We start from the raw sequence: 18,118 nt of genomic DNA on the forward strand, positions 1-18,118 counted from the left end.
CTACACAGAGAAACCCTGTCTCGAAAAAACCAAAAATAAATAAATAAATAAATAAATAAATAAATAAATGTTCATATTTATGACCAATGTGTGTGTATGTTGCATGCTCCTTGTGTGTGCACATGGGTATACTTGCCTATACATGTGTGTGTCTATCTATGAGAGGAGGTCAAAGGTCAATAACAGGTATCTTCCTCCATCACTTCTCATTCTCATTTTTTTGAGAAACAGTCTCTCAGTGGATCTAGAGGTTGTCATTTCAGCTAGACTGGTTGGCCAGGGAACCCCTCATAGCTGCCTATTTCTGTCTCATCCACACTGGGGTTACATGGGCACACCACCATGCTTGGGTTTTTGCATGGGATCTGGGATCCAAACTCAAGTCCTTGTGGATTGTGCACACACACTGCCCACTGAACCATATCCAACCCCAGATGTTTCTAACCCAGGGCCTCATACGTGATAAGCAAGCTTTCTACCAATGGGCTATATCCATCATCCATACAGTCAAATCATTTTTGACACTGGCATAGAGAAAATTTAATGGAGGAAAGGTAGTTCATGTGTCTATAATTATGGTGTTCAAAAGATTGATGCTATAGTAGGACCTCAATTTCCAGGCCAATGTGGGATATACAATAAGACCCTTACTTTCTTTGATAAGACAGCAAAAGCAAAAAAAGAAAAAAAAAAAAAAATCAAATGAAAAACCAGACAAATGAGAGTCTATCAAAACTAAAGTTCTGTATAAAGAATATCATTTTTTTAAAAAAAAGTTAAAAAGAGAGGTAGCAAAGTAAGAAATACCTGCTAATCATTGATATGGACTTGTTGGGGGCTGGAGAGATGGCTTAATGGTTAAGAACACTGACTGCTCTTCCAAAGGTCCTGAGTTCAAATCCCAGCAACCACATGGTGGCTCACAACCATCTGTAATGGGATCAGATGTCCTCTTCTGGATTGTCTAAAGACAGCTACAGTGTACTCGTGTACATAAAATAAATAAATCTTAAAAAACAAACAAACAAACAAAACACCAGGCAGTGGTGGCGCACACCTATAATCCCAGCACTCGGGAGACAGAGGCAGGCGGATTTCTGAGTTCCAGGCCAGCCTGGTCTACAGAGTGATTCCAGGAAGCCAGGGCTACACAGAGAAACCCTGTCTCAAAAAAAAAAAAAAAAAACAAACAAACCAAAGACAAATACAAAAACTCTATTACTTATTGATACAGATTTGTGTGCATATCATAAAGATTTTAAACAGGCCAATTTTAAAAGTAAAATTCCAAATATCAAATGATGACAAATGTCTAACACATATATTAAAGTATGCCAGTACCATTGGCTGTCAAGGAAAAACCAATCAAGGCACAAGTGTGCCTGTAATTCAGAATGCTAGGGTAGGATTTGCTGTGAGTTCAAGGATGGCCTGGGACACATCATAAAATCCTATTTCAAAACAAAAACATACGCAGAAAAAGCCACCTAAAATAAAGGACCATTTCATAGGCATTAGCACGACCAGAATCAGACAGACTGACAGACTGACAGTAACAGGCTCTGGAGAGGAGGCAGAAAGGTTAGGGCCCTCACACATTTCTGGAGAGTCACCAGGCAGCTCATCAACTTTACCCACAGGCTTACTCACAACTCAAGAGATGCTAAGAGTCATGCAAACACTTGTACATCCAAGATCATAAGAGCATAAGTAAGAGATGAAGCAGAAGCACCCTTAATATTCACAAACCATTGGGTCAATAAAATGTGACATATATTCTTAAATCACTCATCAATAAAAAGAAATAAAGGATTACACACGATGAAAACACAGATAAACCTTTAAAGACATATATAATAAATAAAAGAAGTCAACCATAAGAGACCATATCTTGTAAAAAAAAAAAAAAAATCTATGAAATACCAGCGAACAGGCAAACATATGAAGTAAACACTGTGGCTGTCCAGAGCACGGGCAAGTGCTAACAGACACAAAAGTTTCTTGGGAAGAAGTGAAGATGTTCCACAACTGTAGTGATGTCACATAACAGGTCACCAAGCTATCCTTTAGCTAGGTATTAACATATGGAACGTTAATCATGGCTTAATAATGACATCCAGCCCCTCCCCCCAACATCTTGGCATAATTTGAAGAAGGGATTTGACATATTTTTTAAATGTTCCCATACTGACTACTTTAGTTTGAGTGTTTACATATTCTAGTTGAGCGTCTCTAATCTTACAGGGGAAGAACAAAGAACTCTTCATACCTCCTGGGGGTCAACCACACAGTAGTGATACAAATATTGATCCACGTAGAGACCAGTACCTCCAGGAGTATAAAACTGGTTGCAGATCATATATATCTGTGAGCCGTACATAGATCCAGAAGCCTGGGCCGTCGGGTTCACTCCCATTATATACACGATCGTGGCAATAAACACCATGATGCCCAGGATAGCGCTGACTATGATCACGATCAAGTAATATCTTCTCGTCCTGGACATTCCAGATCTTATAACACTGGTCACAAATATTACCAAGGAAGCGATGAAGCAGAAGGCTGCCATGGCCAACAGGAAGCCTTTGGCTGCTCTTGGGTCTGTATATCCGCCATAGCCATAGCCATAGCCTCCATAGCCTCCATAGCTACCTCCATAGCCAAAGCCGCCATAAGGGTAGTTTAGGCTTCCTCCAAAGAGCCCTGTCCCGTAGCCTCTGTCCCAAGCAAGTGTGGAAGCCACACAGGCAAATATGGCGATACACATCACAATAATGAGCATAGACAGGATCCGGATCACCCCTGGGGGCGACGTCCATTTGTAGAAGTGAAGAATTTCATCTTCCGGATAAAAAGAGTACGCTGGCTGAGAGAGCATCGGCCGGACGTGCATCTCTCCGCCATACATGTCATTGCTTGGCGCATAATGATTGGGTTTGCTGAAAGGGAAATAAAGAGACCTGAAGTTAAAAAACTGCTTGGAATAAAATCAGCCTTGTAGGTGAAACTATTTTAAACCCGCTGAACAGTAAAGGAGTTGCTGATTTTATAGGAGAACAAATCTGAAGTGGATTCAGCAGCAGACACTGCTGCTCTGGGAAACGTATTTGACAATGACTGTTCTAATACATTTAAGGGCAAAGGACCTCCCAAATTTGCCCCATGTAATGATCATCTGGAAATACATAAAATGTCTGATAATGGGACTGGTGATATTAACTCTATGGCAGAGCACTGTCTAGCAAATACAAGGTTTCTGAGTTCCATTCCCAGGACTGGGAGCAGCCATAGTGTATGTGGATAGGACCCAGACAGCTTTAGAACAATGTATCAAACCCTTTTTCCCTTGTGGCACAGGGTAAGTACATTTGAACACAATGCCCACACCACCAGCCTATTTAGGATCCTGTACAATGCCTAGCATCCTACTCTTTGACATCAGAAAGCACATTCATTCATCAACTCTTTGATGGCTGACTGCTGGAGATGCCAGGCTGACTTATGTGGACCTCGTGCTTGGTAGTGGAGAGGCAAAAGGGAGGAGAAAAAAAAAAAAAGCACCACCATACTGGATTTAAGGGGTTTGGTTTGTTTGTCTTGTTACTATTTTGAGACAGGATCTCGTGTGGCACTGGCTGACTTCAACCTCATTATATAGCTGACCTTCTGATTCTCCTGCCTCCACCTCCCAAATGCTGGGATTAAGGCATGTGTCACCATGCCTGGTTTATGTGGTGCTAGAGATCAAACCCAGGGTGGCAGCTTCATGCACACTAGACAAATGCTCTCCTAACTGAGCCATGTTGGCAGCTTCATGCATGGTAGGCAAACGCTCTCCTACCTGAGCCAAGTCCCAGGTCAAAAGTGCTAGGTAGTGGTGGGGAAGGGGCTTCAAAACTGGGGAAGGGTCTAGGACTCTGCTGATGAGCAACAGTCCTACCCACCTAGCTTAGATCTTTTTTTTTTTTTTTTTTTTTTTTTTTTTTTTTTTTTGGTTTTTCGAGACAGGGTTTCTCTGTGTAGCCCTGGCTGTCCTGGAACTCACTTTGTAGACCAGGCTGGCCTCGAACTCAGAAATCCGCCTGCCTCTGCCTCCCGAGTGCTGGGATTAAAGGCGTGCGCCACCACGCCCGGCTCTAGCTTAGATCTTAAAATCATGCACCTAATGGGTGGAAGTTTCTCTTACATGCAACAGACCCCAGTAGAAAAGAGAAAAGAGAGGCCTGGAAAGACGGCTCAGCCATTAAACGCTAGGCTCACAACTGAAAAATATTAAGAAAAGAGAAAAGGAATCATTATTTACTTACAATTCATCAGGTCTGTAAGGAGGTGGACTTTCAAAAGGCCTCACGGACATGGCTGATGTCACTGGTCACCTAATCTTTATGATGAGCAAAATGTCCAGGCTCCCAAGAGAAGTGGACCTAAGCAACAAAAGTGGAGCAATGGAATTACTGAGGCCAGGGGAGTTCGCAGCACAGAGAAATGTAAGACTCCAGTCTCCAAGGGCCACTCACTCCACCCCCACTGTATGTAACAACCCGCTGATTCCTTATGCACAGAGAACCTGGCATTTCTCATGGGGCAAGTATTACATTCTTGTATGGCCCTGGCACACAAGTTATCTTTAAACGTGTAATTCCGAGTTACAATAATAACAACTTCACATTCTTTTATAACCCAGGAGGAAAATAAATAAATAAATGATAGCCAATACTAAGAACAAAAGCATACAAAGAAAAAGATATAAATTCGAGGTTAGCATGAGATCTTGTCTCAAAAAGAAAAAAGGATTTATTCATAAAATTAACTATTTGTGGTCAGTGAAATGACACAGTGGGAGGGGGTCTGCCACCAAGTCTGATGACCTGAGTTCAATCCCTGGAACACAGAAATTGGAAAGAGAGAACCAACTCCTACAAGCTGTTCTCTCAACTTCATGTGTGTGCCATGGTGTACAAATACACATGCACGCGTGCACACACACACACACACACACACACACACACAGATGTTTAAATTTTTAAACAATTTTTAAAATATTTTTATTTAGTTAGTTATTCATTTGTCTATTTTCTTGTTGTTTCTGGTTTGAGAAACAGAACTCTCTGTGTCTGTTTGTGTCTCTCTGTGTATCCCTGACTGCCCCAGAACTCACTCTGTAGACCAGGCTGGCCTTCAATTTAGAGATCCACCTGCCTCTGTTTCCCCTAGTGCTGGAATTAAAGGCATGAGCCACCATCATTGGGGGGTAGAGACAACACAGATTAATGATTTACTTTTATGTTCACTGGTGGTCTTGCCTGAGTGTGTGTGTGTGTGTGTGAGAGAGAGAGAGAGAGAGAGGGAGAGAGAGAGAGAGAGAGAGAGAGAGAAGAAGAAGAAGAAAGAGAGAGAGAGGTGTCAGATCCCCTAGAACTGGAGTTACAGAGAGTTGTTGTGAATTGCCATGTGGGCGCTGGGAATTGAATCTGGGTTCTCTGAAACAGAAACCACTGCTCTTAACCACTGAGCCATCTATCTCTCCAGCCCCTTAAATTTTTAAAATAAAGAAACAAAAGCCAAAAAAGCAATAATCTCATTGCCAGCTACAATGTTATATACCAGAAACCCCGGCTTCTCAGGAAGTTGGGGCAAAAGGACATCAAGCTGGAGACCAACCTAGGCACACAAACACGGTAAGACTCTTTCCTCTCTCAAAAACAAAGCAAAAAGCTGACAACTGTAGCTCCATGGTGGAGCGCTTGCCTAGAATGTCCAAGGTCCTAGATCCAATCCTCCAAACTAAAAGAAAGATAAATAATTTCCTATTACCTTTAAATGCTCATGTAATATGAGAATGCACTTGAGACTGCCGATACAACAGTGTCTAGCACCTGTCAGCCCTCCAGAGGTAACTAAAGCATACTCTAATTTACAAGCATGCCCTTATTAAAAGTGACTTCAAAATGTAGGTGTGGATGGTGTGATTGCAGCCCACCACATTCTCTTATCTGGGTTTCCAATTCTCCAAAAAGAAAAAAGAAAAACATGAAACACATATCAAAGAGGTCTTTCCTGAGTGAAAAGTACAGTATTTTGCTCTAGAATTCTCTGAATACCTAATAGGCAATTTCACTCAATCAACACATACTTATTAAAGAGGCCCCTACACAGAGGAGCCTGTGGAAGCAAGACACACACACACACACACACACACACACAATCAACTACTTCAGGCTGAACTATGTGACCCAGAGCGGCAAGGGATAAGTTGGGAAGCCATGAAGATGGAGAGCATTAACTAGCAGTGCCTTGGAAGGATGGAAAGTCATCCAGGCAGGTTAAGTGCTGATATGCATGGGGTTGGGGCTCATTTATGGACCAGAGAGGAAGCCATATATGGACATGGTAACCTATTAAAATAAAGACTATCATGAGAGTACAAAGTGCTGTGAACATCTAGTGAGAGTTTCTCCTCTCACTCAGGGGTGAAACAGAAAGCCAGTCTGATTCTCAGCAGTGGACAGGCGACTGAGTTAGGACCAAGAAGACAGGCAAAAGAGGCCACCCAGGAGCCGAGCGGCAAAGCCCCTGACGTAAGGAAGCACAGGCTGAGGAGAGGCCACGGCACTGAGTATCCACCCATGTGCCAGCTGCTCCACAAAATTCCAATTCAGACTCAAACTCACCTTGCTTATCTTACCTACTTTACAAACCCAGAAAGAACCAGAAAGTCGTGGGAAGTAACATGCTCAAAGCCAGTGAGTCACTGAGATGAAACCTGACCCACATTTCCTGTCCTCTCCACTATCAGAGGTTTTTAAGTGAATTTCATTTCATACACTAGCTTTCCCGCAGTAGACAAACTGGTGTTAATGTCCATGAAGCTGTGAATCTGGACGTGACCTGTCCTGGTCCAAGGTGACTCGATGGTACCCGAGAAATCTTTTGGAAATAATACTAACCAGTGAGAACTAAAAGCTGGATTTTAGTCTAGAAGAGCAACGTTAGAAAGGTCAAGAAAGCCGGCCGTGGTGGCGCACGCATTTAATCCCAGCACTTGGGAGGCAGAGGCAGGCGCATTTCTGAGTTCAAGGCCAGCCTGGTGCCTGGTCTACAAAATGAGTTCTAGGACAGCCAGGGCTATACAGAGAAACCCTGTCTCGAAAAACAAAAAAAACAAAAAACAAAAGAATGAAAGAACAAAAGAGAGAGAGAGAGAGGGAGGGAGGAAGGAAGGAAGGTAGGTAGGTAGGTCAAAAAAGGGCCTATGGCATGGCTCAGCAGATAAAGGGACTTGCCACCAAGGATGAGGAACTGGGTTCAATCCCCAGGACCTACATAAAGGAAAGAGGGAAACAACACCTGTAAGCTGTCCTCTGACCTCTATACACATGCTGTGGTGTGCACACAAGTGTGCCAAGAAGATAAAGGCAAGAAGGAAAGAACAAAGGAAGGAACGGACTAGCAAGTGAATGGACAAATGAACGTAAGTTCAGTCTTACCCCTTTGAGCACTTCCTGCCCCTCAGGCAGGGCATATTCAGGCATCTACAGTGTGTTCTTTCCAGGCAACTCTAGTAATTGATTAGCAAGGAAGAGAACTTTAGATCCACTAGGTAAACTCCATGTGAACAGGCGTTTTCTACATGTTGTTCACTGATTAAAACAGCACCTGGCACAAGGTAGAGGTGCAAATATTTGCTCAACATTTACATGAATATCAATTTGGACCATGGATACAGCCTGCACAACCTCATGCACTCTCAGGCTGACGGTAATGAAAAACTGCCAGGACAATACAACAAAGTGGTACCTCCAAGAGACACTTGAGTGAGGGCTATGATCTGAGTACATTAAAGCAAAATTTGTTTTCACTTTCAAATAACATCTGTCCAATTCTAAGCTACTCCATTCAATCAATTTAGACTTTTAAAACGTGATATGTAAGCTACATAGTAATTCTCTTCCACATCACTAAATAGTTGACTCCGAATCTCAGAATAAGACTGTGTACATTAGATAAAACCTCGAAAATAAAAATCCAAGTTAATAGCAACACAAATACCAAGCAAAGATAACTTCTCATGCTGTGGATTTTGTTTGTTTGTTTAAAGATTTATTTATTTATTTTTATGTATATGAGTACACTGTAGCTGTCTTCAGACCCACGAGAAGAGGGTGTCAGATCTCATTACGGATGGTTGTGAGCCACCATGTGGTTGCTGGGACTTGAACTCAGGATCTTTAGAAGATCAGGCAGTGCTCTTAACTGCTGAGCCACCTCTCCAGCCCCGGTTTGTTTGTTTTTCAAGGCAGGGTTTCTCTGTGTAGCCCTGGCAACTCACTCTGTCATGGCTGTCCTGAAACTCTGCCTCCCGAGTGCTGGGATTAAAGGCAAGCATCATCACCTCTCAGCAATTTTCTGTAAGACAAATGGTTTTCGGCATACACTGCAAATTGGCAATGTACCAGGAAGCAACCAAGGTGTTTCCTGGAGGTCATTTGTTTTTTTAAAACCATTTTATCCGGTAGCAAAAAAAAATCTCTTGTATACTATAGGGTGTAGCACCTGCCAATAAAATGCTGATTGGCTTATAAGCAGGAAACAGAAAGAGGGACATCTGGTAGGGAGAAGGACTGCTAAGAGGGAGCAAGGCGTGGAGGAGCCCCGGAACGTGGAGGAGGGAAAGATGGGAGCTGAGCAGAGATAACCAGCCACGTGGCACAGCTTAGATTAGAATAAATGTGATATTAAGTTACAATCTAATCAGGGGACCAAGCAAAGCTTATAGGCAAGGGGTTTATAAATATATTTTAGTCTTGGAGTCATTATTCTGGGAGCATGGAGCCAGGAGAAAAAACTCTGTTTTTACAGTACCCATGCACAACAAACAGATGTATAAATCCTAAGGTACGCAGTCGTGCCCTTCATCTCATGCTGAAATACAAACATGATCAATTTAAACCCAAAGGGGACTTTGAGAAACAAAAGTCAAGATGGCTTCCTAAACGATGTTTGGGAAAAGAACATTAAGGAAAGACTGTAAACATTATTGAATGCAAGACCTTATTTCTGGGCCGGGCGTGGTGGTGCACACCTTTAATCCCAGCACTCAGGAGGCAGAGGCAGGCGGATTTCTGAGTTTGAGACCAGCCAGGGCTATACAGAGAAACCCTGTCTCAAAAAAAAAAAAACAAAAAAACAAAAAAGACCTTGTTTCTGAGACTGAGAGTCGAACAGTGACAATACTGAATTTAAGGAATCTCAGACCCTTCTACACCTACAACTCAGTCACTCAAGACTATTCCCAAAACCAGTCACCATGGCGCACACAACTCTGAAAGCCCAGCACTTGGGAGGCTGGAGCAGGATTTCCACAAGGTCAAGTTCTGTCTGGGCCACACCGTGAATTCTCCACTGGCCTGGCACTTGGAGGCTGAGGCAGGAGGACTGCCTAGAGTTTGAGTCCAACATGGACTTCAGCGTTAAGACTGTGTCCAAAAATAATGCAAGGAGCCAGGAAGATAGCTCAGCCACTTACAGTGCTTACTGCTCTTACAGAAGACTGGGATTCTGTTCCCAGCACCCACATCAAGCCGCAAGTGCCAATAACTGCAGGGATCTGACAGTCTCTGGCTTCTTCAGGTACCTGCATACACATGGCGCACATAAGCATTTGGCACACATACCTATATGCTAGTACATAAATCTTTTTTTTTTTAATACAAAAGGCAAACCAGGTATGGTGGCACACATCTTTAATCTTGGCCCTCAAGAGGCTGAGGCAAGAGGATCTCGATGAGTTTAAGGCTAACCTGGTTCAGAACAATGTTTAGGGCAGCTACGTTTACTTAGTGAGACCCTGACTCAAAAAGAAGAGGAGGCGGAGGAGAAAGATGGTGATGCTGACTATCCCCTAATTCCAGGCTCGAAATCAGTTATAAAAACTAGATTACTTGAGTTTCAGGCTTTAGTTATCAGAAAGTCAAACAAAATCCCTTTTCTAAATGTTGTTTTCTAGAGGTGGGGTTTGGCTGTCATGTTTTTTTTTCCAGGAGCAGGGACTTCTAAATTATGAAACAATTTCAGAAAGATTGTAACAGCTCCTGCCACGCCTTGGTTCCTCTTCTGAAGAAGGTTACCAGGCAGGAACACAGAGAAGGAATCCAGGGGATCTGGAGGACAACTGAAGGACCGGGCAGATTCCCAAGGAGCCCAATAACAGCATCTAATTAGCACAAAGAATGGAGCATTTATGTTCACCTGGGGTGAGGACTCTAGTGGTCACCGCAGACAAGGTTATCCAGATTTGCAGCTGACCAAACACTGGAAAGAGTAACTAATATCCCCAAGGGCTAGGAATCCATCTAGAACGAGCAAGGTCTCTGCAAGATCAAAATGAGTTTGAAGAAATGTGGTTGTTCTATCCGCCCCAAGCATTACCTCATACATACACCTTCTCACGTTCTCTGGGCTTCGATGACTTCATGTCTCTGTCAAAAGAGGGGCTGACCCCCACCTTGGCAGAGGTAAATAAAGCAGAGAAAGTAAGCAAATGCATTCATACCCAAAGTGGTTACCTGGAAGGTGAGTGAGATACGAGCTTGGACGCTGAAGTGTTGGGAAGCATGAATAAGTCACTTAGAAATGTACACCCAGGGCTTCCGGCATAGCTCAGTGGCTGCCGATCATAAGGCCCTGAGTTCAAAACCCAGAATCAAAACAATAAAGACAGTAAACCCATTGCTGAAGCAGAGGTTTCACCACCTCCTACTCCCTGAAAACTGAGGGACTAAGATTAGATTAGTGGGGGGAACCTGGAAAAACGAGTATGCTGCTTAATTCATAAACGTCCAGATGATTATACGGGGTAAAGGGGATCCTGCTCGGCAGATGTTCATTGGATGTTCTTAAAGGTGCCTTCCCTATCCCTTCATAAAAAGTACATTTCCTTTAGTAAGAATTTTAGAAAAGGGTATCCAAATCTTAAGAAGGTACTCAGGAATAGTGTGCATATCTAGGAATGCTGAAAAAACAAACAAACAAAACCCTGAATGTGTGCATCAGGTTCCACCCTAGGTACAGATCCCAGAGAGAGTAAGACAGTTCAGGTGCTTAATTTAAAAAAAAAAAAAAAAATCAAAACAAACAATCATGTCCTTATAAAAAAAATTAATTGCAAACAGGAAATGCTTGTCCCGGAGATCTTGACCTGGAGAACCAGACATCTTTTAATGTCCTTTTAAACTACTCTAAAAGCTCTGAGATATTTTAAGAACGTCTTTGTAGTCCTAGAAATGGTTAAAAACAAAAAACAAAAAACACCCAAAACCACAGGGTCAGATTTCATCTCAAAGTTAGGAAGTTTCCCCGTCCTAGGCCCTGGCTCCACCCCTTCCAAGAATAACAAATAACCATTTGAGCTCCTGCTTCAGAGAGAAGTTACTTAGTATTTTAGAGACTTCAAGGTCCCTAACATCTAGGACAAGGCTTCGGGGCCAGCAGCTAGAGCAGAGCCCAGCAGCACTTGCTGAAAGAAGGCGGAAACGAGGAGTGAAAAGACCTCCAGGATTTAGCCTAAGGGGCCCACTAGTCACTTTCATCAGCAGAGCATAGAGATTAGACACACAGCTATAAGGCAGCTCCAACAGCTCCTTACAGAACACCTTACACAGAAAACCTCGCATTTCTAGCCGTGTGTGTGTGTGTGTGTGTGTGTGTGTGTGTGTGTGTGTGTAAAGCTAAGAGTATAGTTGCATACGCCTTTAATCCTAGCACTTGGAAACCAGAGGCAAGTTAGAGACCAACCTGGTCTTCATAGCAGGTTCCAGGACTGCTGGAGCTACACAGAGATCTTGTCTCAAAAACAAACAACAACAACAAAACCTAACATACATACATACATACATACATACATACATACATACAGAATATCTCTCTAGGGACTGGAAAAATGGCTCTGAGGTTAAAATCACTTGAAGCTCTTGCAGAAGATCAGAGTTCAATTCCCAGCACCACCATGTTGGTTCAAAACCATCAATAACCCTGGTTTCAGTAACAGGCACAGGTGTGTAGACACATATATGCATGTAGACAAAACATTCAGACACATAAAGTAAAATAAACAGATCTCTAAAAAAGTCTCTCTAGAATGAAGAAACCCAGGTAGGATTCCCCCCTCCCCCACCCTACCCATTGAGATTGAACCTAGGACATTATGCATGCTAACCAAACACTCTGCCACTGAGCTACATCCCAGCTTTTAAAGAGGACCTTTTTATTTGTGTTAGTTAATTGGCACTCATGTCTCACTGTATGTGGGGAAGAGGACGACCCTTGGTGTTCTCTTCCCTCCACATGGGATGCATCAAGCCTTCAGGCCTGCTAGCGAGTGCTTTACCCACTAAGCCATCTCCCAGTTACAGGCAGTTGTGAGCTGCTGGACATGATTGCTGGGAATTGAACCCAGGTCCTCTATAAGAGCAGCATATATTCTTAACCACTGAGCCATCTCTCCAACCTCCAAATTTTTACTTTTTTTTTTAAGATTTATTTATTATACATAAGTACACTGTAGCTGTCTTCAGACACACCAGAAGAGGGGGGTCAGATCTCATTATGGATGGTTGTGAGCCACCATGTGGTTGCTGGGATTTGAACTCAGGACCTTCAGAAGAGCAGTCAGTGCTCTTAACTGTTGAGCCATCTCTCCAGCCCTTCACTTTCCTTTTTGAGACAGGGATCTCATTATATAGCTGTAGATGTTCTGGACCTCATTTTGTAGACCAAGCTGACCTTGAACTCACAGAGATCCATCTGTGAGATCCTCTGCCTCCCAAGTTCTGAAACACTATGCTCCGCCCCCAGTGAGCATCTTGATGTTGCCAGTCACATCCCCAAGTTCAGTTCACATAGTCTCAGGGATGCTCTCCAGACCACTCAGGAGTTTTCTTCCATACCTGACCCCAGGGGGAACAAGAGAGCTCCACAAACACTCATAAATGTCTTGACCATCACCTTCCCTGGTCACTCTGCTGGTCCTTAGCGTTACATACTCGGTTAATAAGGCTGATGCTCCATGATGCTAATGACTTGAGACTTTAGTCTGGCAGTGAAGATCTTAAACTACACAAATTAATAGTAAATGTATCAAATTGAGGTCAGCCAAAGTCTGTGCTTCCTACATTCCGGGATGGAAGGAGGAAAGTCAACAACAGAGGCATTCCTTCTTCTTCCAACTTCTTAGAAAAGCAGAATAAATGACCCTGTCCCAAACTACAAAACACAAGTACCTCAGGGAAAAAAACAAAAACAAAAGGAAACAAATAAACAAAACCAAGGTGCTCCAAAATTCAATAGCCAAGAAAGACTAAAAAACGAAAATACAAGTTTGCTTGGGGGTTGGGAGTACACAGCTCAGCTTTAAGGTACTTAGAGCTGAGCCCTAAATTGTATTCCCCAATGTGTGAAACTGTTCAATGTGTAAATGATACTTAGTCATCTCTATTTTAAAGGTGGAAGTGGTACAATGGGCTGGTTTGATAATTGCCTCGGCTTGCTATAGTAGGTATCTTCTCTGAAATTCTCTACAGTTAACTACTCCTTGTGAGTTTGCTTAAGTTTTCTGTATCCTGCCTTCTGTAGATTTTTGAAGCTTTGCTGAGATTCCAACTTTAGCCTACCTCCCCCTTCCCCAACCTTTATAATAGTTCTGGTAGGATTTACCTTTAACAAAGATGCTCATACTTTCTAAGTTGCCTGGAAGCTGCTGGAATGTGGACTGTGCCCACTCCCTACTTAAGTCTATCTGGCCAACCTCGCCATTCCATTGCCTAACAAAGAAAGCACTAACAACTAGATAAATCCAAACGAAAAAAGAAAAGAAAAGAAAACCACCAACAGTAGAAATTTAAGATTTATACATACGGCTCAAAGGAACTACAGTTCTACTCAGGGATATGTAGTTGAACAACACACGAACCACAGAAAGCATCACCAGAAAGCGCATTACTGAGAGGCATTCCTCTTTTCCGGTGATTCCAACAACACACCTGTTGTATATGAAAGCCACACATTGCTAACCTGCCTGGAAAGCTGCCTTCTCCCCGCCCCAGGTAATTCCCCTAGTGGCAGTTTGCCGGGAAAGCCCCGGGCAGGCCCGAGGATACCTCCGCTCCCGCTGGAACCCCAGGTACTCCACCTGGGACGAAAGGGGCTCAGAGTTGTTCCAGCGCCGAGATGCAGAGGCCATTTTGGTCCCCACCCATTTGTCCCCACATACTTCCTCTGATGCAAGGCCACTCGCCGCTAAACTCGCGGGGCCGACTTCGCCCAGGAGGTCTGCAAAGTGGACCGCCTATGCAAACTGCGGGTCCCCGAGACCGTGCGCCCCACCGCAGCTTTGCGCTCGGGAGCCGCCAGGCCAGAGCAGGGCAGCAGAGCAGGCCCTGCCTCGGGGCAGGTCCCCGGCCTGCGGTCACGGATGAGAATCCACCGCGTGAGCAGCTTCCCTCGAAATCCAGCCTCACTCGAAAAGAACACCAAAAGCTGAAATCAACAAGGGCGCACGCACCGCCCCCTGTTCCAAACAGCCAGAATAATACACTCCAAGACTCTGGGGACGCTGCAGAGGACCCCCGGCCTCCCTCTCTCCTGGGATGAATTACCCAAAAGAGCGAAAACCAGGAGGGCCATAGGGATCTTTGTCGCCCTGCGTCGCCCAGCTCCAGCCCTAACTAGAGACCCCAAGAACACACAGATCTCCAGCGCCCAGTTGAGTGCTGGATCCGCCCCCGACGCTCCCGCCTCGGCAAAAGTAGAAAGTAGCTCGGGCATTTCTGGTGGACAAGGTTTCGCCCGCGACTCCGAGGGAGAAAGGGAGCCCCCCAAATCCTCCCGCGCTGCGCTCAGGCACACGCGCTTCTCCGGTTTCCGTGAGAGCCGAGTCCAGGGCGAAACTGCCACCGAAACTGGCTCCGCGCGCCCTCCCCGCGCCTCGCCTCCCAGCCCCGGCGCGTCGCCCTGGGGGACCCCCGGCACCGCACCTGCTTCGCACCCACCTTGGCAGCCGGAACCCCAGGGTGCTCACCTGGCCGGTGCACCTGCCGCCGCCCGCGCTGCCAATCCGCAGTTCAACTGAGCCAGGAGGACTGTCCTCCGCTTCCCCCACCCCCTACCCCCGGGCATGCGCACCAATTTCTGGCCGAACCCGCCCGGGGCTGTGCGCGCTGGGACCCACCTGCTGCGCCCCTAGCCGGTTGCTCCGTGCGCTGGACCGCTCTCCCGCAGCTCCACCGCTGTCGCCTAAGGAAAGAGGGACCGGGAGGTGGGCACTAGCGACGAGGTGTGGCGTGGCCAGCCTCCTCCCTCGGTGACCCATTCACCTGAAACTCCGATGGGAGGGGGGAGGGAGCGGCGGAGTAGGAGGCGGGAGGACCGGGCACGGCTCACCACCCAGAGCAAGCCGAGTTAAAGGAACAGCACGGACGTTGCCTGGAGAGAGGCGGGGGCGTGCGGAGAGAAGGGTCTCAAGATCGTGGAGGCAATGGGGTGATTCCAGACCATTTTGGGGGTGCTCGGAGATAAGCCTGCTTCAGGGCCCCTGTGGGGTGTTGGGTCCGGGAGGAGAGTCAGAGGTCAGAAGGGAGCTGTTGTGCTGCTACTCAGAGAGGGTCCAAGGACCTCTGGACCTGGAAGCTGATAAGAAAGTCTGAGTTCTCTTCCTACTGTGTTCTGCTGCCAGGTTTGATTAAATGGTTGGTGGAAAACAGTACCCGATGCTTGTTCCAGCGAAAGAGTGGACGTTTTTCAGAAGTGCTTATTACTCGCACCTTCCGATTCAGAGGATTCGGAAAAAGACTACCCTCTGCTCTGGAGTGGTTAAAATGAAGGGAGATTACTGTAGCTGTGTGAGTCACACGGAATCCCCAGGCCACAGGGTCCTTGTCCACGCATGCATTAAACGTAACTACGGTGTGATTGAGGCTACTCTAAAGGGATTTAAAGCCGTTTCGGTATTCTTTCTTGGCTCAAAACAAAACAAGCAACACCAATCTGGTTGCTAAGGGTTGTATTTTTTTACTCAGTCTCTAACTCTGTTGTTACAGACTGGTGCGTGTGTGTGCGATTTTGTTGTGTTTCATATTAACTTCACTCTATGGTATAGAGATTTTAGTTCTTGTTCGTTAACTATCTGCACCGAAGATAGTTAAATTTCGTAAGCCCTGCTTCCTTTTGTGTTCCAGTCCTGAATGTCTGCATTGCTAATACGTTTCAGTCCAATCCCATGCTCCTTTCTGCCTTTAAGTAGCTACAGGTGTGGTTCTCCTTTGCATTAAATCTTAAAGCACAATTCAGTACTTCCGGAAGTAAAAATTTAAATGATGACAGCCTTAATAGATTGTTAATCTAATTAGTAATCTTTCATGAAGTCATTGCTATAATTATTTCAATGTGACTGTAGTTTTTTGATTGATGTAGATTAAATTGATATTCACCCTAAGGAAGCCAGGTTAATCCTCTTAATGTTAGCTGCCAGAGTGCTAATATTTCCAAACGTTCCAACTCGGATTATAAATACACAAGGAAACATTTTTGTAAATACCTAACTATTATCTTATTGAGTATTTCGCTCTGTTTTGAAGAGGATCTCATAGGAGGTTTGGAGGTGGTGGTGGTGATGATGATAGTGGTGTTTTTCCTATTTAAAAATATAAATTGACTGGGGATGCATCTTATCCCCAGAAAACCTCTCTGCCATGCTGGAAGCCCTAGGATTTCATCCTTAGTTCATATACCTTGCCAAGTGTACTCCTGGGGCCTGGAGAGACGGCTCAGTGGTTAGACACAGTGGCTGCTCTTCTACGGGCTTCTCCTCCGGTTGTTCAATTCCCAGCACCACACGGTAGCTAATAAACAAACCGTAACTCCGGTTCTGGAGGGTATGACACCTTCTAGCCTCTTTGGGCAGTAGGCACACAAGTAGTACATAGGCAATACATGCAAGCAAACTACCTGTACACTTAAGATAAAAATTGTTATTTAAAATATAGTGTGCACTTAATATTTTTTTTGCAGTCGCAAGGTTGTATAACCATTGCTACCATGTTCTAATTCCAGAACATTTTCATTTGAAACCCAATATGTATTAATAAGTCATTTTCTGTTTCCAGCCCCTGACTTTTTCTTTTCTTTCTCTCCCTCCCACCCTCACCCCCACCCCCAAGGTTTCTCTGTAACAGTCTTGGCTGTCCTGGAACTGACTTTTTAGACCAGGCTGAGCTCAAACTCACAGAAATCCATCCGCCTCTGCCTCCCAAGTGCTGGGATTAAAGGCGTGTGCCACCATGCCCAGCTTCTAAAACTCTTGACTAAGATTTTGAGTAGACATTTTTTGTCATTTCAAGATGATAATGTGCATATAATACTTTCTCCTATTTCCACTCTAAACTTGTACAGAAAGGCACCTTACATCTGAAGGAAGATTATTTATTGTAATGTATTTACAACCCTCCTGCCTCGACCTCCCCAGTGCCATATTAACAGCTGCACCACGCCCTCCTATTTGCTTGGCCACATCCATCTGTCAAGAAGATGGCTTCTTCCTCTTTGTTGTCATCTTTCCCTCCCTTCCCCTCCCTTCTTCTTCCTTCTCCTCCTCTTCCTCCTCCTTCCAGTTTTCCCAGCTGTGTGTTTTCCAGGGGTGGGGATTGAACTGAGAGCCTTGTGCTTGCTCATGTCCCTGCTCTGCTGCTGGACTACATTTCCAGCCAGTAACTAGTTTTCTAAATGCTTGCTCTGCTCAGAGTAGCGACACCCACACTGCCATGAGACCTGCCTTCTAGTGACTACTTAATAGGAATGCGAGATTTAAGAAGATAAGTCGAGCTATATGAAATTGGCGGTAGGTGGTCATTTTTCATTGTAAAAAATGTCAGCTTCTTATGTTTTCTGTTAAGATACTGCATACTGTTTTCTACTTTTTCAAACAATATTATGATATGGAAAGATCTAAACCTGTGTTTTTTCACAGCTTCTAATATTGTGCTGACAAGGTAGTGATTCAAGGTGTCTAGGGAGAAAACCCAGTCTTAAGCACATCACTCCTCAATACTAAAACAAAACAAGTTGTATG

At 44.6% G+C, this 18,118-nt stretch overlaps 1 protein-coding gene across 5 annotated transcripts in view; it reads right to left on the bottom strand.

The window, feature by feature from the left end:
- Nucleotides 1–15,378, bottom strand: part of Ocln (occludin) — a 55,531-nt gene extending 40,153 nt beyond the window's left edge. Inside the window, exons 1-3 of one of the 5 annotated variants that reach the window (XM_021180864.2) lie at nucleotides 15,224–15,378; nucleotides 4,308–4,424; nucleotides 2,270–2,939 (exon numbers count right to left, since the gene is read on the bottom strand). In XM_021180864.2, the coding sequence (XP_021036523.1) occupies nucleotides 2,270–2,939; nucleotides 4,308–4,357 (720 nt within the window). In that variant the 5' untranslated portion in view covers nucleotides 4,358–4,424; nucleotides 15,224–15,378. Of the gene's footprint in view, nucleotides 1–2,269; nucleotides 2,940–4,307; nucleotides 4,425–7,487; nucleotides 7,686–15,044; nucleotides 15,157–15,223 lie in introns of those variants that run through there. The other 4 variants (XM_021180866.2, XM_021180865.2, XM_021180867.2 and 1 more) reach the window with 4 other exon arrangements.
- Nucleotides 15,379–18,118: the final 2,740 nt, after the last annotated feature.

Source organism: Mus caroli, chromosome 13 (assembly GCF_900094665.2).
Source record: "Mus caroli chromosome 13, CAROLI_EIJ_v1.1, whole genome shotgun sequence".
Classification (NCBI taxonomy): Eukaryota; Metazoa; Chordata; class Mammalia; order Rodentia; family Muridae; genus Mus; species Mus caroli.